Source organism: Octodon degus, unplaced genomic scaffold, assembly GCF_000260255.1.
Source record: "Octodon degus isolate 3935 unplaced genomic scaffold, OctDeg1.0 scaffold00103, whole genome shotgun sequence".
In the NCBI taxonomy this organism is placed as follows: domain Eukaryota; kingdom Metazoa; phylum Chordata; class Mammalia; order Rodentia; family Octodontidae; genus Octodon; species Octodon degus.
Window position 1 is genome coordinate 5,091,586 of NW_004524679.1, and position 22,103 is coordinate 5,113,688.

General features: G+C 34.6%; 1 protein-coding gene across 2 annotated transcripts in view; it reads right to left on the reverse strand.

Annotated features, from left to right (window-relative positions):
- Pof1b (POF1B, actin binding protein) overlaps positions 1 to 22,103 on the reverse strand; it is an 83,850-nt gene that overhangs the window by 56,363 nt on the left and 5,384 nt on the right. The window contains exons 3-4 of one of the 2 annotated variants that reach the window (XM_023723769.1): positions 9,928 to 10,002; positions 6,754 to 6,834 (exon numbers count right to left, since the gene is read on the reverse strand). In XM_023723769.1, coding sequence (XP_023579537.1) covers positions 6,754 to 6,834; positions 9,928 to 10,002 — 156 coding nt within the window. The remainder of the gene's footprint in view (positions 1 to 6,753; positions 6,835 to 9,927; positions 10,003 to 22,103) is intronic. The other variant, XM_023723770.1, reaches the window with a different exon arrangement.

Consider the following 22,103-nt stretch of genomic DNA (forward strand, 5'->3'; position numbering starts at 1 on the left):
AGGACTCTCTTGCAACAATGTTGTATATGGTTATATTTCTAAACTTCTGTGTAAAAATATGTAATTGTTTATTCATATTTTCTAAATATATTTTAATTTTTTGAAGTTTTTCTTCATATTCTGTAGGGACTTAAAGTTTAACATACCAATATTTGATGAAAAATACCTGTTCCATTTTATGCCTAAGATGTTTGATACTCAGACAGATAGTGAGGTTAAGCTCAACAGCTTAGGTTGTGTAGTAATAATAATAAGCTTGTCTTCTGGAGGGTTAACAACCTAAGTTTTCAGATCAAAAATTAGAGAAAACAGAGGGCTGGAAGGACAGCCCACATTTTGGCCCTAGCCTTTCAAGGTCAATGAAGACTCAGGAGATAAGGGAACCTGCACTATAACATCATGTAACTCAGTTGTGTCCCAAATTTTCTGATCAAGGAGATTATGGGGCCACAGAGGAAAGTGATCGATGATGTAGCGTGTGTCTAAGGAGAGTCACATGGAGAGAAAACATTCTCTCAGGCTTTCATGGAGAGCAAATTGGTCAAGCAATGGCCATGACTAACCTACATGACTGGCACGGACAAAGGATCTTCAAACTGTGGTACAGAGTTTCAGGATAAGTCCAGAGGGAATGGGACTGACCTTATCAGATACAAAAGCTACTTTCTTATTATATAGGTTTTGCTTTATCTTGGTCTTAACCATCCAGCAGAAAAGTATAAAAACGAAGTACAAAAAGTAAAGCCATATCAATATGCTGAACTGTAAAAGGCTCAAGTCAACAACTTCTTACATCACCAGTCTTACAGAAAACCCACTGCTATATGGACTACTGGACTATTTTGGAATATTTTGCTGAATTCACACACCTTTAATATTTAAATGACAAAACTAAACAAAAAAGGGGATACAAATGAACAACGATTTTGTATCTGTATATTCAAAATATTTAGGATAGATATACAGCTACATTCTCTTAATTCAATGAATAGAAAGATTTGTTCTAATAGTGTTTGTGAACAGGATATCATATCTGCATGTTGTACAATGAATAACCACTAAGACAACAATATGCAATGTATTAGTTATTGAAAATGTCCTACTAATTGGATTTGAAACTGTCACATTGCTGTTTCTCAATAAATTATGTAAACAAATAAAATAAAATAAAAATTCAAAATAATTTTGCTGAGTTCTTTATATATTCTAGATAATACTCTTCTACCAGAGATATAACTGGCATTTTCCCCATTATTAGTCTGTGTCACCAGTTTACTTTTCCTCTGCTTTGTGCAAACTTTTCAATCAGATATCCTTTTTCTGAGTCATTTTAACTGTCTGCTGAATATCTCTTCAAGTAGCACAAACTATTATTTCAAACAGATCACACAATTTAGCTTTTCTTTCCTCTCCTTTCTTAATCTTTTCAGTTGGAGGTCTATATTTCTAAGGCTGCAAGATGAAATGATTAACTTCTACCTTATTTTTAATTCTTGCTTTTTAAGTCTCCATATGAATCTATAATCAACTCTTGTTAAAGATCCACTTAGAATTGATGCCAGAAAAGAATGCAGTAAATTCAGAAGGCCTTAGAAAGTCAAAATTCTTTAAAGTTTTGTTTCTTTATACTAAATGAGTAATAAAAGTAATTTTAATCATATACCTTAAATACCACAATAAATCTTTCCTTAATTTCCCCCAATAAATGTGTTACCATATATTTTATGTAGTTATTTGTGGACATGTCTTATTTACAGTCCTAATTGGGATTATAAGCTCCTTTGGTTTTGAAAATATATTTTATTTCTTTACTTTTAGATGAAGAATGTATATTTTAATAATAACAGGGGCTCCACACCTGGAAAACTAATGAAACTGATAAATACTACATTTGATTTTATCCACTGGTGGGATAAAAATATTTTCTTTATTTCTAGTCAAGTAATAAACTAACAAGCATAAATTATTTGACTGAAATGATGACAAATAGAACAAGGGACACCAGAAGAAACCAAAAATTAAAAGCTGAACAGAAATAGAAGCAAATTATAAGGAGAATAATAGCTTAAGATGAATTTAATTACAGGGAGAAGAATAAAAGATTAGAGAAGCTGAGAGGTAAAAGGGAAAATTACTATTTAAGAGTTCCAACCTATAAATATTATAATTAACCTAGCATCTTTCCCTAGTTGGATTTTTAAGAAGAACAAGCAAAGAAGGAAAGAAAGCAAATTCTTAGAAATGAAATATATATAGATGGAATCTTCAAGCTATATTGATAAACTAGTTACATACTTGTTTTGTTAACAAATCATAATGCTTAAAATTTGTCTTATTCCTCAATAAAAGAATTAAAAGCTGAAACATGCCCAATTTTTCCTCAATACTCTGTTGGATTTTCCTGAGATATTGTTTTGGTTTTAGTGAAACACAGCCCACAATAATGAGTTCTTTCAGAGGAAAGCCCAGTGTTTCAAATGTGTTATTTACTTTCAAATACACTTGTAATTTCCCTTCCTTTGTAATTATACTATGGATGAAAGTATATATAGGTAAGTATATGGTAACTAATTCTCCTCTATCATCAATTAACTTTAATTTAGAATTGTTTTTTTCTCCCATCTGTGTTCAACTCAATACCAATTCTGTCACTTTGAAACTGAGTTTTTTTCACCAGTTAAGAATTTAGGGGCTGAGAGGATGGCTCAGTAGAATAACAGCTTCCCTGGCAAGCTCAACGGCCTAAGATCAACCTCCGATTCCACACACACACACACCAAAAAAAAAAAAAAAATTACATTTTGAGAATTTTGGAACATTAATTTTGTTCACTGTTCTTACCTCTGTTCTTCTGTAAAATTATGGCACATATTAGGTATTATGGCTTAAATATTAAGTATCCCATAAAGATTCATAAATTGAGACCTTGATCCCCAATGCATCAACGTTCAGATATGGAGACTTGAGAGGTGGATGGCTCATGAAGGCACTAACATCATGTTTTTAGTTGAATGGACTAGTAGTACACATGGTTCTTTGGAGAAAGTGGGTTACTGGAGGATACTTCTTTCACTTTTCCTCCTAGATGCCATGAGTTGAGCACCTACTTTCTACTATGGAATTTCTACCTTGAAGTTGGTAAACTATGGATGAAAATGTTTGAAATTAAAATAAACATTTCTCCTTTATGTTGTGCATGTAAGGTGTTTGGTCCAACCAATAAAATGTTGACTGGTATGGTAGGCAGTTGATAAAAATTCACTGAACATATGACTGAATACCTATGTACTTTTATTTTCCCAACTTTAAAAAAATGATTAAATAGGATGGAATATGTAAATTGGCTAACATGAGATGTAACCAATATATATTAATTTTTCCTATTAACTAAAACATAAAGGTACATCTAAAGTCATAAGACTTGATGACAAAGATTGAAATCCAAATGATTTGATGTTTAATATTTCTCAAAATATCCTAGACAGGTATAACAATTTTTACATTATGAATAAAAGTACAGTATTAACTCTTTGAAAACCAGAGGTATGAAGTGGATCATATACCTTAGTATGCATATCCCCCAGTTTGTATGCGAAGAAAAAAAGAAGAGGAGAAAAATAAAAGCATAAAGCAATTTATCATATAAGAAAAAGAGTTATACTGTGTTCTCACAGCCCCTTTTTGTGTCCACATATACCCCTCTACACTTTTTAGATTTGTTGCTTAAATATTAAGCTCTTGATGAAAAGAAAGAACTTCTTTATTTGTTATGGAGTCACCTTCGTATTTTTACATGGTATATAGTTTATATCTAAATGTCCACATAAAGCCTTATGGGATCATAGGTGGGACCTTTGGACAGGGATTGGATGGAAGGGCATTATAGATGACTTGTTGCTAGAAGATGGGACCTAAAAAAAAGAGGTTGGTCACAATGGTCATGGTAGAACATGATATAGCTCCTTTTTTCCTTCCTGCTCTCTCCTTGTCCAACATGCGGTGAGTAGCTTCCTCCCCCATGCCCCTGTGCCATGTCAAACTACCATGGAGCCAGCTGACTGAATTGAAATGTGAGCCAAAATATATCTTCCTTTAAGTTGTGGGTGTCATGTATAATGTCTCAGCAATAAAAAAGTGACTAAGACAGATTTTGGTATTAGAGAAGTGAGAGCATTGTTGTGATATTAGCTGACCATGTGGCTCAGAAATCTTGGAAAGTGGGAGAAATTTCAAAAGGTGTGGAGAGGGGGCCTGCCCATTAGCTCAGTTGTTTAAGTGACTGCTTAAACAAAGCAGTCAGGCTCAGGTTGCTGTGGTTTGATCCCCGGATCCTCATGCCTTACCAGACCCACCCTGAAGGCACCCTGAGCCAGCCCCTCTGCCCACCCAAAAAAGCAATCCATATCAAAAAGTATGGAGATATTGGAGAGAAAAGTCCTATGATGTTGTAGGCGGAGGTTGATGAGAAATGTTGGTCAAAGCTCAAGAAGAACATAATAGTGATAGAAATGGTAACAGATGGTAAAGACCAGGCTAAGAAGATTTCACTTGAGAGTAAGCACTCCACTGGCAATTGGACTCAAGTCCATGTGTGTTATTCTCTGGCAGAAAATTTGCCTACGTTTTTCTCATGTCCTGAGACTTTGTGGGAGACTGAGATAAAAGTCAGCAAACTAATTAATCTGGCAGAGGAAATTTCATGGTAGCCCAACATTAAAGTAATAACATGGTTACTGTTTGCTGCTTTTAAAAAAAAACATCTACTGTGGGAAACAGTAGCAAGATGCTCATCTAAATATTTCCAATTTTGGCAGAAAGTACAGCAAAGATGAAGGAGAGGGAAGCTTGGTTGGTAAAAGTATTAGCAATAGAAAGAAGCCAAGTACTTTACAAAAGAGTAAGAAAGATACATTCAGGGCCCATGAGGAGCTAATAAGGCCCTATTCTTTTTTTAATGTATTTGATTGTTGTTTTAATGTATTTTGGTTGTCTCACTATGCACCTCGGACATGTGGTAATCCTCCTAGTTTCAGCCTCCCTAGCACTGGAATTACAGGCCTGTGCCCCTACACCCAGAATCTGGCAGGCTCATTCCATCCTGGGGATGGGGCTGGCATGGCAAGTGGTGCCAGGGTTCGAACCACAGTCCCTGTGCTTGCCTAAACTTGCCTAAGAGGGCTCTATTGTCTGCTGAGCTATCTCACTGGCTCCAAGCCCCTATTATTTGAAGCTCAAATTTGCAAAAGTGTAAGACTGCTTTCAGAAGAGATCCCCAGGGTACTTTGCTTACAAAGGGCCACATAGGAAATTTGGGATTCAGTTCACATTCCTCAGCTATCCAAGCTCTTGGCAACCTCTGCAGCCATGCTACAAGGGACCCTAGCTACTGCTCAAGTTGGTAACAGACATTGGCATTGTCCACATGGTGTTGCAGAATGAAGGCATGCAGAATACAAGAGTTGTAGAATTGGGAAGGCTTTCACCTAGATTTCAGAAGGCCTGAGAGCCAGCCAGTATGCTCTTGAGAAGGTAGTATGTGAAGTTGTAAGAATGAAGCCAAAGTACAGTGCAGACCCAAGGATGTTGGAGAAACGAAAAGCATGGATTGTCAAAGGGAAGCCACAATGAGTATGCAAAACTAGCTCAAGGGAGAAGTCATAAAGTGCACAGCCATCAGTAATGCCATAGGAACATAACCACCCAAGCCTTGTGGAACTCACATATCGTGGCTGTGACTTGCCTTAGTTTTCCAACAAAGAGCAACAGAATTTAATGTTTGCTCTTCTGATTTCTGGTCTTGCTTTGATCCGATCCCTCTACCCCAGAATGGGAAATTTATCTCTGTCATTGTATGTAGGCAATATTTAACTTTCTTTTTTATTTTTATACAAAATCACAGGTAATAGTTTATCTTAAATCTCACAAGAGAGTTTGTACTTGAGCTTCATAATGCTGAAACTCGTAGAACTTTGGCAGCTCATACAGATGGAATAAATGCAATTTGCATAAAGAGGTGTTCATAAGTCTTTCAAGGTCATGGCAGAATGTTATGATTTAGATCCACATGTCCTTCTAAAAGCTTTAAAGAGATCATAGTCTTCACCTTTGGAAGATGGTGGGATTATAGACACACTATAGCTGACTTGCTATTAGGAAATAGGTCCTGGTGGAAGTGGTAGCCTACTGTAAGCATAACCTAAAAGGTTATATCTCCTTTTCTAGATCATCTGTTATGTGCTCTGCTTTCTGCCCACCATAGCATATGCAGCACTTTTCTGCCATATCACCTTGCCCTGGAACCAGTCAACAAGGGACTGAAATGAGAGCAAAAATAAATCTTTCCTCCTTCAAGATGTGATATTGGATATTGGCAACTAGAAAATGACTAAGACATGCATTTTAAGAACTCTCACAAAAATGTCCAAAGCAATAATCCTTCTACTCAGATTCTGTGACCATACAGGTTCACTCAGATACACATGTACAACTGGCAGCTTCCTCTACCTAAGGAGACATTAAAACATTGTTTTAAAATAAAAATGTGTAGGACAATAGATACTACAATGGATGTATACATGGCTATCTACAATTAAACATGATGTTTTTGATACTAGTGATTAGAAATCTATACTATAACTAGAAGAAAAGTCTAATAATTTGATTTTAATAATCTAATAAATGATTTACTCTTCCAGTTTAAGCTTTTAACTTCTAAGAAATTCTGTGTTGGAAAGAGTACATGTAATATCTTACCTGCTCAGGATTTTGTACTATGTATCTCCTAATATTGGTTTGTGGATATGTAATAACTTTCACTGTTGGAGAATGGAGTTCCTATTAAAAAAAATAAAAGATACCTATAATCATAGCTACTTAGTCAACTTGAAGGCATCAATAGTAATAATAGGGAAAAATTTCTAGAGTGAAAGTTAAAAATCATTTTCAGGAAGGATGATATATGATTTCATAATTTAGTTAATTTCAGTCTTGGAAATATTTACAAAATATGCACTATATGCTGAGCACTGTGCCAGTTATTTTTCTATTATACTAATTTCATAGTAATTTACCATATTTTTGAACTATAATTGATGAGAGTTACAAAATACTTCAGTTGTAAGTGCAACCATATGATTAAAAAATAGGATACAAAGAAAAATGTGTATGTGTGTGTGCCCTTAAACATTTAAATCTTTAGTGTGTTGCAAGAGGAGAGCCAAAAGTAAAATTTAAATGTATACAAAACATGGAAACTAAGTCATTTGTAATGTGTTAGTGGAAAAAGTAAATATTAGTAGAGAAAAAGGTCTTTACATCAGTGAGAAAAATATTAACACTAATTTGTCTTTTTTATGTATTTGGTACAAGTTTTCACTAATCAGCTTAGACTCATGGTGATCCTCCTGTTTTTAGCCTCCCCAGCACTGGGATTACAGGAATTTACCATTATGCCCGGCCTAAGTGGGCAGCTCAGTTTACCCAGGGATGGAACCAGCGTGGCATGTGGTGCCAGGGATCTGAACCCCTGTCCCTGTGCTCTCTTAAGCAGGCGCTTAGTTTGCTGTGCTATCTTGCAGGCCCTTAATTTTATTTTTTTTATTTATTTTTATATTTTAGGGAAGGGTCTACAGGGTGTTCAGGGTCTCACTACTAGATCAGACTCATAGTGATCTGCCTGTTTACAGCCTCCCAAGATCTGGGATTACAGGCGTGCACCACCACACCCAGTCTCAATTGCTATCTCAGCTTGCCCTAGGCTGGGCCCTGCATGGCAGGCCCAGGGATCGAACCCCCAGGTCCCCTGTGCCTGCTTACAGACACCTTAATCCACTGAGCTATTTGGCCAGCCCTAGGCCCTTAATTTTAAAACTAATAAAAATGAGCATATAACATACACAATTTTAAAAGGAAATGGTTAATGAACTTAAAAAGCATTGAACCAAACTAGGAATCTGAGCTAGTAAAAAATATCCATTGAAAATGTTTATGTAATAATGCTGACAGATGTGCATAGGATAAAAAATTACCATATACAGGCTAAAATACATAGCTGTTAATAATTCTGAGTAATAAAATTTTAGATGAAATAGCTTATAATGTTATGTAAGCTTAAGTGAGAAACTGAAGATATAAAACTGCAAGTATAATATGAATTTGATTTTGTTTCTGAATCGAAGAAAACAATAAAATGCCTCTTATTATCTCAGTGAGGCAAGGAATTGAATGATTTTTATTATCACTTCTAAATTCTCCAAAATAAACATGTAAAGAACATTAAATGTAGGGCTGGCCAAATAGCTCAGCAGATTAAAGTGCCTGTTTAGGCAGACAAAGCCACCAGGGTTAGCTCCCCAAGGTGCGGGTGCTGGCCCTGCCCCCAGGGTGTACTGAGACAGTGATTGAGACTAGGCCTGGTGGTGCAGGCCTGTAATGCCAGTTCTTGGGAGGGAGGCTGAACCCAGGTGGATCACTATGAGTCAGATCTACATAGTGTGACCCTATAGACCCTTACACACAAAAAAAAATTAAATATGTTGAATATTCAATTTAAAAACATTGCATTATAAAAATAACACAGTAAATACAACTTTCTGATTAGATTTCAGTGTAATGAAATGTAGTTTAACTGGCCTTAGTTTTTTGAGGCAATTCTGTCCTGGTGATCTTTTAAAAAAATTTTTTTTGTCTTGGTGATCTTTTAAGGCTTCATTTCTAAGTCAAAAGTAATCTTTATTCCACCGTATGGTTTATCATGGAAGTAACATATGTTAGTCTGTGGACTCTTAGAAAATAGGGAATGGTCCTAATACACCTTTGTGTAATACTGGCATAAACTTTGAACTCAGTAAATGTTTATAAATGGCCCAGAAATATTATAGGCCAAATTAGGAATGGATAGGAAAATTCTCTTAGATACTTATCATATTCATTCTGTATAATTTCACTTTCCTTCATTAGGCTTAAAGTCTAGAGACCAGTTTTTATCCATTTGTTTCCTTATTATCCAAGTGCATACCATAGCTCCTAATCTGGGAAGGACTGTTTTCTTAAAACAGAATTTTTATCCTTCCTGCTCTCTAAGTTCTAAAAACCCTGTACTATCCTCCTAAACAACTTCGCATGTTTTAAGTTTAGTTTTCTTAGGATTTACCTCTTGATATATGGAAACTAGCTAATTAAACAAACATTCTTTGACAAACTATTTAATTACCATTGTAGATATGTTTTCGACATACTTCCTAGATTCAAGAAGATATTAAAGGGGCAATTATTAGACTATGAAGATCTTTGTGTGTCTTTTAAATCATAAACCTCTGAGATGGGCTGTCCACGACCTTACAAATTATTCTTCCCAAATGAAAATATAAAACACTATCACTCATAAAGGGACTACCTCAATCTATGCAAGATTTTATCTCTTCAAATCAAGGAAACAAAATATTCATATTCACTAAAATATTCTTCACTATAATTAGTAATTAATTTGAATAAAAAATAAAATTAAAAATCAAATTCATGGCCCTCATTTTATATTCCTTTCATATGCTGAGCTGATTCTGTTTTTTAAATTTATTTATTTGATACAGGGTCTCTCTACGCAGTTCAGACTCATAGTGATCCTCCTATCTCAATCTCCCCAGCACTGTGACTTCAGACATGCACCACCATGCCCAGTTTCGGTGGCTGGCACTGCGTTTAGTATTGGAGATCAAACCTGGGTCCTTTCATTTGCCAGGCAGGCGCTCAGACTGCCAAGCTATCTCCCCAGCCCTGAGCTGATTCTTATATGTGAGAATCTACGTTTTTGTTTTCTGGTCCTTCGATTTCACAAAAACATAGTCTTATGATGGTCTACATATTGTTCAAATACATAAGCAAGACATATAAAAGGAAACAAAACCTAATGTAATCCATAATTTATTTTACCTGTTCAGTATTTTGTGTTATATATAAATTGTTTGGGGCACAAGTTGAAATTTTCAGCGTTGGAGAATGGAGTTCCTGTTGAGGGAAAACAAGGTTCAAAAATTATTACTGAAAAAAGACAACAAAAACCAAAAATTATTACTGAACAGTGTCTTTTGCCATCTTAAGTTCTCAAGGTATTAGTATTTTTATTTTTTATAATAGCCTTATTAGCAGTAAGAACATTATATAAGGCTGTCTTAAATGATATCAATCTTTCCAAAGAACACATTTTTGATTACTTTGTTCCTTTGCAAGTAATCCAATAATAAAATATTTTCTAAAACATTTCCATAGCAATATATCTTCCTTGTAAAGTTAAGATTGTTCTTCTCCTTCCTTGAGAACTATGCTTACATATACTCCACTGCTGTATGCCTGTGATTAGCAAAATGTAAACTTTTGTAAAATAAATACATTTAGTATAAATCTTCTCAGACCCATATAAGACTAAAACAGTTGCTCTAAGATTATATCATTTTGTATTTTAACTATGATTTTTCTCATCTGGTACTAGTTTAATACCAAAGAGTAGATTCTGACTGAGAAGTGATCCATAAAAGTAAAACAATTTAATTTCTAGTCATTGCTAGATAAAAAGGTCATATTATTATTTTGGCACTGTTCATGTCTTTCACTATATCATCAAACCCGCATAGTTTTATGAGTATGTAGCATTGATAGCATCAGTCAATTTCCTCATATATTGCTATAATTTATAGCTGATTGAAATAAATCCAAAATATTTCCCCACAGATAAAAATATATTTTCTTTAAAAGAGAATAATTCTTAAAATCAGAATCACTGATTTATAAGGGAAACACTAACAGACTAATACAGGAGCATAGCTAAAATGTAAATGAAATGTTTTCTTAAAACAGGACATTGCTTTTATTCAGACTGTCACATGTTCAGCATGCTATTTATCTTGTTTAATTTGTAACATTTCCATCCTCCCCCTCCTCTGAGATCAACAGCAATACTACAGGTTCCATATTCCTAGGAAATTTTGAATCTGTCCCTAGATTTTCAGCTGGTAGCCAAAGAGAATTTCTCAGATAGATGAAGATAATTAAAAATTGTAAACAAAATAGGTACATGTTCTTCAGTTTAGGAAAGTGATTATAGATACAATCATGAGTTTGGTCCAAAGATCCAAGAAATATAGTTTCAGGGATCCAGAAAAGAAAGGTGTGCTCTGCATACGTAACACACGAGTACACTCTTAAAATAAATTTTTACATCTACATAATGTAGACAAAGTAAAAGCCTTTCCTGAACTATTCTCCTTCCACTAACATCATTTGCTTAGAAATAACTATTACTGTCAGCTAGTGGTGCCTTTATACAAATATATCGATACTAATGTTAATTTTATTATTCTGCAAGTTAATATTTCCATTATATCCTAAGTATATATCTTATATCATCATTTTAAAATAGTGTACTGTGTTTGTTTGGTAGCCTATTCATTTCAATACTAATCAAGGTTTATATTATTTCCAGATTTTTGACTATGCTACAGTGAAGATCTTGTGCAAGGTGTTTCTTTAGAATCCTACAAAAAGTAAGATTTCTAGAGCACAGGTTCTGTGCACTATTGATTTTTTTTTTTTTTTTTTTTTTTTTTTTTTTTTTGCAGAACTAGGGATTGAACTCTGGCCCTTGCGCTTGCCAGGGAAGCGCTTATTCCACTGAGCCATCTCCCCGGCCCCACATTATTCATTTTAATAGATAATGACCAATTGATTTTCCAAAAGGCTGTGCCAATTTGTTATGATTTATATCAGATGTCCCCTGCCAAGGCCTTCTGCACTCATGAGGGGTCAGTCACTTTTGGGAAGTGACTGAATTATAAGGGATAATTGGATATCTGCCATACCAGAAAGAAGCCACCACCATGAACCCCTGCCATGTCCCTCTGCCATGTTTACCTTGACTTGGAGCCAGCCCACTATGGACTGAAACCTCTATAGACTATTAGCTAAAATAAACCTTTCCTCCCTAAATCGCAGGTGTTGGGTATTTGGTCTCAGTGAAGAGAAAATAACTAAGGCACAATTATGTATCCTCCACCAATGTGTTTTCCTCTGCACCACTAAAGGCTACTTTAAATTTTTCAGCCTTTTTAGGCTGGAGCTAATAACAGTAACATTCTAAAAAGATACTTCATGTGCTCAGAAGGTAGTACTTGGTACTTTATAAATAGTAAGGTTTCTTTTTCTTCCCTTTAACCAATGCAAATCTGAGACACCAGCAAACAAAGCCTGATAAACCTTATTAGCCATGTAGAGTAGTTTTTATGGTAAAGAATTTACTAGAGTTTATCCACTTGTACATATTAACCCAAATAAGCACATGCACATACATCTGCATGCATACATGCACATTGTACTGTAACACATTTATTAGTGCTAATATAGGCAGGGTTACTTTATGCAAAAGCTAATATCCATATTTAAAGGGCAAATACATTTGTGGAAAAACTGGTTTGGCTCTAATATGAAGGAATTCTTTAATTTTACATTTGAGAAGCTGGTACATTAACTCCACAGATTGTAGTGTACTTGTTTCTAATTGTTCTTGAGCTTTTACTATTGGAATTGATCATCTAGACCTGTGTGGCTTCTCTTAAGCTATCCTCACTAAATATTACAACATATATGAAATAGCTTCAAAAGTTAAAAAATCAAGATGATGATTTAGAGTAAAGGGTGTGAATTTAAGTTTCAGTATTATGGATTAAGTCAGAACATAAGGGTGTAAATCCATTATTTTGTATAACCAATGTGCACTAAGAATAAATATATAAAATAAATGAAATTAATCTCTATATAAAGGGCAAGAGTTCTTATTAAAAATAAAGGGAGTGGGAAGCTTACCTGATTTACTGATTATAGAAACTTGCCAAAAATTTTTTTTCTCCCTGAACTTCTCTAGAATTAGATTACATGAGATTATGAATTTCTTAAATGAACAATATCTTGATGATAGAAGATACTTTCAGTGGTATCTATATTTAGGCATGATCATAATTAAGTCATTCTGCCTCTTCCATAGGAAGTGACAAAAATGTTCAAGAATGAGGGGCCGGGGAGATGGCTCAGTAGAACAAGTGCTTCCCTGGCAAGCACAAGGGCCTGAGTTCAATCCCCGGTTCCGCCAAAAAAAAAAAAATGTTCAAGAATGAATAAAGATGGTGTTTTAATTTTAAGGGTACTACAGGAATAAGAATTCAAACCTCCATCATAACAACCTATATATGTCTTTACTTTTCATCATCATTCATCTTTATTTTTTTTTATTTATTTGAGAGAGAGAGAGAGAGAGAGAGAGAGAGAGAGAGAGAGTGGTGTGTGTGTGTGGCCAGCTCAGCCCACCAGGGGGCGGGGCTGGCTGGCATGTGGTGCTGGGGGATTGAACCGCAGTCCCTGATGCTTTGCCAAGCTTGTTCTAAGTAGGTGCTTTAGACCACTGAACCATCTCTCCAGCCCCATCATTCATCTTTATAAAACATGTAAATATTTCATGTTGAAATCAGTAAATTCAATGAAGAGTAACATGTTTTATTTTTGTGTCTTCTGTACTACAACCTCACTTGCTAAAAATCAATTAATTTAAGGCAGGAGTGAGTTGGAGTGGCTGTGATGATATCATAGAGAGATTCCTGCGCATGGAGTCAGGAATTTTGGGTTTTTACTCTTAACTAGCTGTGTGTTATTGAATATCTCATGTCATTGTCATGATCTTCTGTTTCTTCATGCAAAAAAAAAAGGGATGTGAATGTGAATATCTTTAAGCTCCTTACTATTTCTGACACTCAGGGAATATGGGAGATAATTGCAATGTTGTATTTTCATACAGACAAAATGATTTTAAAGCCTTTAATTTTTTAATGTTGTTTTCCTTCGATGTTGCTGATGACCACAATATGAGAACACTTATTAAAATTTTTCTATGCAAAAACCTTTTCTATGCAAATATTGTCTGATTCAACTGAATTGTCTTATTCAAAGATCATGACTTCATAAGAAAGGTACCATTACAATACCATTATGCATCTTAGTCATGTTAAAGACAGGTTAATTAACTAGATAAAAATCACATAGCTAATAGTAACTTCTAACTTATGGAATTCCAAATCAGGTCTCATGCCTCCAGAACTTATGCTCTTAATTACTATATTTTCCCACATCTAAAGTTTGCCTCATTATATCTTTGTTTCTCAAGTTGTATAATCTAATTATATGGTTAAGTTAGACTATTCCTTATAATAAAGACTAAATATTTGTGGTCTTATTATTTACCAAAAAAGACAATTTCTAGATGTCCCAAATAAGAAACTTGTCCACGAGTAACTACGTGTGAACAGCCTTGATTACATAAATTTAAGTTTCTGTAAACTCACTAGGGCTTTTAATGATGTACATAACATATTTATAGAGTATTGTCATAGGCCTCTTACTTCAATAAAATTTTAATTTTTGTTAATAATTATATCACATAAGCCATTCTATTTTTCTGTATAACTACTTTTTTCTGATAAAATATATAGCATATTATTATAGAGTCATTTATTCCTGTGGCTCAGGCCTGCGACATACATAAATGTTAATTTGTTGGCAACTTTATTTAGGTACAGTGTTGGTGAAACTTTTTTTTTTTTACAATTATATGAACTTTGTCCTGGTATAAAATTCATTTTTTTTTTTTGGAACTGGGGATTGAACTCAGGCCCTTGTGCTTGCCAGGGAAGTGTTTATTCGACTGAGCCATCTCCCGGGCTCCTGTCCTGGTATAAAATTGAAGTCTGTGTTTCCCATGCTGCATCAGGTAATGGTTTCTTCTTTTTTTTTCTGTATATTAAAGAAGGGTCTACAGGGTGTTCAGGGTCTCACTACTAAATCGGACTCATAGTGATTCTCCTGTTTACAGCCTCACAAGTGCTGGGATTATAGGCGCGCACTACCATGCCCAGTCTCAGTCATGGTCGAGCTATTGGGCCGGCCTTGCATGTAATGTTTTCTTTTTTTTTTAATTTTTTTTTATTTATTTGAGAGAGAGAGAGAGAGAGAGAGAGAGAGAGAGAGAGAGAGAGTGGTGTGTGTGTGTGGCCAGCTCAGCCCACCAGGGGGCGGGGCTGGCTGGCATGTGGTGCTGGGGGATTGAACCGCGGTCCCCGATGCCTTGCTAAGCTTGTTCTAAGTAGGTGCTTTAGACCACTGAGCCATCTCTCCAGCCCATAAGGAATTTTGTGTGTGTGTGTGGTTTTTTTTTGTTTTTGTTTTTGTTTTTGTTTTTTTTTTTTTGCATGTAATGTTTTCAATACCGGTAAAGTTGTAACAACATTCTTCTTCCTCACTTATTTTATGCTAACTGTGTATGGCATTACAAATTTTAAAGTCTGAGTCAGTTAAAACCAGTCTGATTTTTCAGATAAGTTTATGCCATCACTTGAAATAATTATCTATAACTTAGTACATCCTAAATCAGAACTGGAAAACTGTTTTCCCTAGAAAATTTACTGTTCACAAAAATGGCACTTATTTCCAACTGCTTCTCAGAAATGAATCTGTTAAGTATAAATTAAGCATATTTTTATTACTTACTATACTGTGAGTGCTTTCAATAGCAAAGTGCCATAAAGAAATAAGCAAAATTCAAAGTAGAATAGGTAATGTTTTTCCCAATGAATAAGAAAAACCTTTAAAATGTTAAGAAATATTCTGAATTTTAGGATTTTTCAAGGCAAGATCTTAAAAACCAGAATGGCAGTAATTTGTCATTTGCTATATATTTTGATACTTTCTAGAACAGGAAAAGTACAGCATGTGTACTCATGAAATGATTTACTGAAAAAAAAAATATAAACCTTTTGTCTTGAAAAAATGTTTACTTTCTAAATAATATAAAGTGGGGTCGGGGAGATAGCTCAGTAGAATAAGCACTTGGCTGGCAAGCATGGGGTTGTGAGTTCAATCCCTGGTACCGCAAAATAAATAAATAAATAAATAAATAAATAAATAAATAAAGTGAGTCCACTGATGTAGTACAAACATCAGAGCACACTCATTAACTAGCTATGCTGCCTGGGAAGTTATTTTGCACTGCTTGATCCTTTGTTTCTTTATTTGTATAATACATATATAAAATCTAATGTGTGTTATTTTTATTTGTACACTGTGATTTTTTTAATTGGACATAATAATGTTTTTACACTTAAATTCTGGAGTTTTACTGAGTAAATAAACATGTTAAAAGTTTTTAAAACATAAAAATATTAATTAGCCGCATTATTTTTGCTGATTGGTTATACATATGCTTAAATTACTAACTTGTACTTTATTCACTACTTGTTATGTAATGGTGTAGAGAGATACAAAGAATAAATAGAATATTATCTCTACTTTCACTGAGATTACAATCAAGTAGTAGATAAAACTACTACAAAGAGTTAAGTAAACTATATAAGAACCATAAAAAGTTTACTATGGGAATATTGAGGGATCAGAGATAACATTAACTTGGACAATCAGAGATTTGAATAGAAGGTTACATTTGAAAAAGAACTTGAGGCCAGGGAGAAAGCTTGGTGTTCTAAGCACCTGCCTGGAAAGTGCAAGGATCTAGGTTCAATGTGCAGTAGCACATGTCGCACCAGCCCCTGAACCCCAGTCACACCATGCTGACCACTGAAACTGGGCCTTGCCAACACATGCCTGTAACCCCAACGCTGCAGAGGCTGAGACAAGAGGATCACTATGAGTCTGAGCCATGTAACGAGACCCTGTATCAAAGAAAAGAAAGAAGGAAAGAAGAAAAGAAGAAAGAAAGAAAGAAAGAAAGAAAGAAAGAAAGAAAGAAAGAAAGAAAGAAAGAGAAAGGTAGCTAGCTAGCTTGAAAAACTGACATAATTTCAACATTTCTAGCTCTGTGAAGGTGGGGCATAAGGGCATTTCAGACTATAAGAGTAAATGGATGAGGCAGGTGTGGTGCCACACACCGGTAATCCCAGTGTTTGGGAAGCTGAGGTAGGAGGACCTTGTGAGTTCAAAACTAGCCTGGGCTACATAGTGAAACCCTGTCTCAAAAAAAAAAATTACTAAACAGAACAAAAGAGAGTCTGAGACAGGAGGGGGGCTATATTTAGAGAACAATGATTTACATTTTGGTTGAAACACAGAACAATAGAAGGGAGTTCAAAAGAGTAGGGTACATAGGAGTCCAATCACGTATGGCCTGAAAGTCAAAGAAATTTGTAGCTAATGAGCAATATTACATTCTTAGGAAGAGGGCAAAGGAGTGATATGAGATGTTTGTAGGAAATTTAAACAGCTTTTCTGGTTTGTTTATTTATTAATCTATGTCTTTCTTTGAGGCAGGGTCCAATCATGTATTCCAGGCTGACCTAGATCTTGCCATTCTTTTGCTTCAGCCTCCCAAATGCTGAAATACAGGAGTGTTCCACTATGACTGATCATTAAGCAACTTTTGTAGAGAATAATTTTCAGGTAAAATTAAGTTGGCAAAGATCTTAAAATAATTTCACGTTGGAATCCATGTGCCCTAACTGAAGTTTGTATCAATCAGAGAACTGAATATATATGCTTGACAAAAAAAATCTTTCCTTACAAATTCTAAGTGTGTTTTGCTGTATGGATGAGTACCACACAGTACTCCAAATTAGCTTTGATAAGATAATATCTGGACATATATATTATCTCTTAAACCACTAAATGGTAATAGAATGAAATTTTTAAAAACAAAAGCTTATTACCTAGACAGACTACAGCATTAGGGGAGGTAGAAGGACTATGTCTATAATCAAACTAATTAGCAGCTTTGAGATAATTTGACTAAAGGAAGCGAGAACTTTAAGAAATGATGTGAAATTTGTTGCCATAAGTAATGATACTTACGTGTCCATAGGGAAGAAAAGATATACCTAATATACACACGTTAAATTTGATGCAACTTGGAGCCTAAGAATTGGGATAGGAAATAATTTGACTCATTTTAAATCAAATAGTCCCACTTAATTCATTTATCTTTACTAAAGCCACAGCTGGCAGGCATAGTCAGGCATTTTTGGACATCATTTATACAGAAAGGGAGGAAAAACCTGAAAGGAAAAGGGGAAGAAAGAAAACTTACATATAACTTTCTGTTTCCCTCTATTTTTTAAAAAAATTGAAATGAAGTCAAATCAAAATATATTTTTTACAAATCAACATTCAACCCTCAGGAGCAGTGGGGAAGAAAGAACACAGAAGCATTACATTTCTCATTTCTGAAGGTATCTATATCATCTTGTAGTTAAATAATGCAAAATATATTAGCTTTAACGGGGACCTTATCTAAGACAGACACGGGAGTGGACTATTGCATTGAGGAAAGACAAAGAGTCAAGTTGTACAAACCTCTGAAGATAGCTTTCCAGATATATTCTAAGGGATAGGTATATTCCAACAGAAATATGAGGTAAGGGTAGGCATCACCAAATTCTGAATAGAATGTACAAAGGTGGGAGTGAGAAGGGAAGTAAAATCCTGAGTTTGTTCCAGAAACAGCAGTGTATTATATCGGAAAAACAAGACAAAAAGAGGTGTGTAGTGAAAGACTGTCAAAGTAGAATTAGCCTGACCTAAGAGGTCATTCAACATCATGAAGTTCAGAAGTCTGAACCTATCTTTGGAATCTGGTTTAACTTTTTTTTTTTTTGAGACAAGGTTTCCCTATGTAGTAAATGCTGGACTTGAACTCACCATGTAACCCAGGCTAGCCTCAAACTCATGATGATTCTCCTGCCTCAGCCTCTAGAGGACTGGGATTACACACATGTGCCATCATACCTGGCTCCTAATTCTAAATTGTTAATTAAGTGCCAGTTTATTTTTTAAAAACATGCATTTCACGTTAAGGTAAAAGTTGATCTTATTTGTTCATAATATTTCTATCAATGTTCTCTTAAATGCTTTGGACTCTTTAAATAATTGAAAAATAATGAACATAGTTCTGTAGCATTCATATTTTGATATATAATAAATTTATGAGGAAAATACAAAAGAATTGTAAATAATAGGAATCCCTTTTTATTAGTAATTTTGATATTTTAAATGCCATGTTCATTTACACTAATTATGTATGTTCATATATATTATTTATGATGAAATACCACAAAAGACTCTATGTGTTCATAATTGTAACACATGTAAGTAAATGACTATGAAATATCACAAGTAATCATACATCAGAGATTTTACTGAGCTAAATTCCTGCTGTACCTTATCCTGGATGTATAAATTTGAGCAAGTTTCATAACTTCTCTGTGTCTCAGTTATCTTATCTGTAAAAGTAGGAATGATATTAAACGTCATTCATGAAAAATAAAATATAAAGGAGGCAAGAGATATGTTGGAGAGGGCTTGAATCAAATTACGTGTGTTCCTGTCTCCCTTCCTCCCCACCATGAAAGAAAATGGAAATAGTAGCACATGCTTTTAATTCCAGGTAGTCAGTAGACTGAGGCAGCAGGATTGAGTTCAGGAGTTTAACTAGCATGGGCAACATGCCCCAAAATAAGATATTCTAATTTACAGGGTTTACTTTTCATTTTTGTCTCTTCCCAACCATCTGCTATGTGAACAAGTGGGCTACTTACAAAAATTATTTAGATAAAAGTATATATAAATACATATGCAAATATTCAGCTCTATTAAAATATGTTTATCTCTTCTACTGAATCACTCTAACTTATACTTTGAGAGTTTATGGCTTCATTTTATGCTTATTAAAGCTAATCACATAGGTCAGCAGCACTTCGATCATATATTTGTACAACCCCACATTTCTTTTTCTTTCTTTTTTAATTTTTGTACCAGGGGTTGAACTCAAGACCCTCAGTTTGCCAGGCAAGCACTTATTCTACTGAGCTATCTCTCCGGTAACCACACATTTCTTAAAATAATTAAAAATAGAAAGTGCCTGGAAAGTATAGTGCCACACTAATATACCTCTCCATAATGGTGAAAATGTTTTATATCTGTACTGTCAAATATAGTAGTCACCAACTACACTAAAGTGTTGAGCACTTCAAATGAGTCCAGCACCATTGGTGAGCTAAATATCTGATTTTAATTACTTTATACATATCCACATGTGGCCAGTCACTATCATCTTGGGCATGTATCTCTATCGGGAAACATTAGGAAAGAGGTAGACTTGCCAACACATTTTAATGTTTGATGTCAGTTTAGAATTAAATAAAGAAGAAGTAAAAAGCAAATTTTAAAACTTTGTCTCTCCTAATAATATGAAAATTTTAAGACTCTAAGAGTAAGAGAACTTTCAAATTATGCTTTCTAAAGGATATTTATGTGAGTAAATATTATAAATACACTCATGCTGTTCCATCCTTTTGATCATACATACACAACATGCTTTGAAAAATTGCTTTAATGTTTTTCCTGCTTGTTTTCTTAGCTGGTGGCCCTAACAAGCCTTTTGAGCATGTCAGTTTACTTAATCTTTCTAGTGTCAAAAGTATTTTTACTTTATGGTCTGTTCATTTAGTTTATCATTTTGTTTGTATAGTAAGGGGCTTTTGTTAGCTTTCTTTTTAGATGTTAAACATAAAAATAAAGGAAAGAAATTTACTGAGTGCTAAATCCTTATTAAAGATTGTACATTGGATACTTTCACATGTTAGCCTTTTCAATACTCACTACAATCCTGATGAAAGATATTTTCTTTGCTTTATGAATCAGAAAACTGAATTCTTGAGGGATCTAGGGGTAATACAATAGTTCACACTATGTGTCAGACAATCTTCTGTGTATTCTTCACCATATATGATCATATTTGCATGCAGCAGTAATACTATGAATTACGTGCTATTATTGTCCCATTTTACAGCAAGGGAAATGATGCTTACAATTAACAAGTGTTTGAACTAGAATTAAAGAAATTTAAAACCTAAACCTATGTTCTTAGGCACTACTTTTAGACATTCCTGATTCTGCCAAAGTTCACCTCATTACTGCACATTTATTATCTGTAGAATTCCCTGAGATACTTCATATAAATCTATTTTTGTGGGAATTGTTTTCTATGACTGCTCTTTAGACTACAAAATCTGAACTTCTTCAAGTAATATTTATTGAGTCCCATTTTCTCATTGATAGCTCTGCTCACAGAGCAGATTAAAGCTTAAGACTTTAAGGCAATAGATTCAGGAGAGACTGGTAGGAATAAAAATTAGAAAACAAAAAACATATAAATAGTGCAGACCTTGTTCTCTAAGTATTTGAAAGTTTGGTGAAATGAACATGGCACTTTTTCATCTTGTGTAATTTGAAAATTAAAACTTTAAAGACTAACATATTACATAATGGCCTAAGAAGGAAAGCCACAGGAGTCTGTAGATGTTCTTTTCAGGCTTGATGACTGTAGAACTACGGAAAGAAATAATACTTATTTGGAAACAATGTAGTCCAACAGATTCCAACCATTTGAATAAATAGCAAAATTGTTAAACTCAAGCATCAAGTTATTGTTGAAATATTAAACTTTGTATAGAAAGAACCTGTAAACTATAATGCTTTCTCTGTAGATGAGATAAACTTCTTTCATTTAGCATAATATCTTTGATTTTCTTGTGATGTAAAGAAAACAACTGGCTCTCTAGGAAAGGAAAGGAAAGAAGGAAAGGAAAGGAAAGGAAAGGAAAGGAAAGGAAAGGAAAGGAAAGGAAAGGAAAGGAAAGGAAAGGAAGGGACAGGGCAAGGTAGGGGAGTAGAGGGGAGGGGAGGGGAGATATCATGGTGATCTAAGTGCCTGCCTGACAAACCCAAGTACCTGGGTTCAATACCCAGTACCATATGCTGTGCAGGCCTAGAATATTGGGTACATCTGTGCTGCCACTGAAGCTAGATGGGCATGGTAGCTGACAGTAATCCCAGCACTAGGGAGGCTAAGACAGGTGGATCACTACGAGACCCAGCTGTGTCACAAGACTCTGTACCAAACAAATTAAATATTTTTTTTTAAAAAAAGAAAACAAAAGGGCCTGGATGTGTAGCTGAATGGTAAAGCCTCTGGGATCCATTCTCAGTATTTCACACACACACACACACAC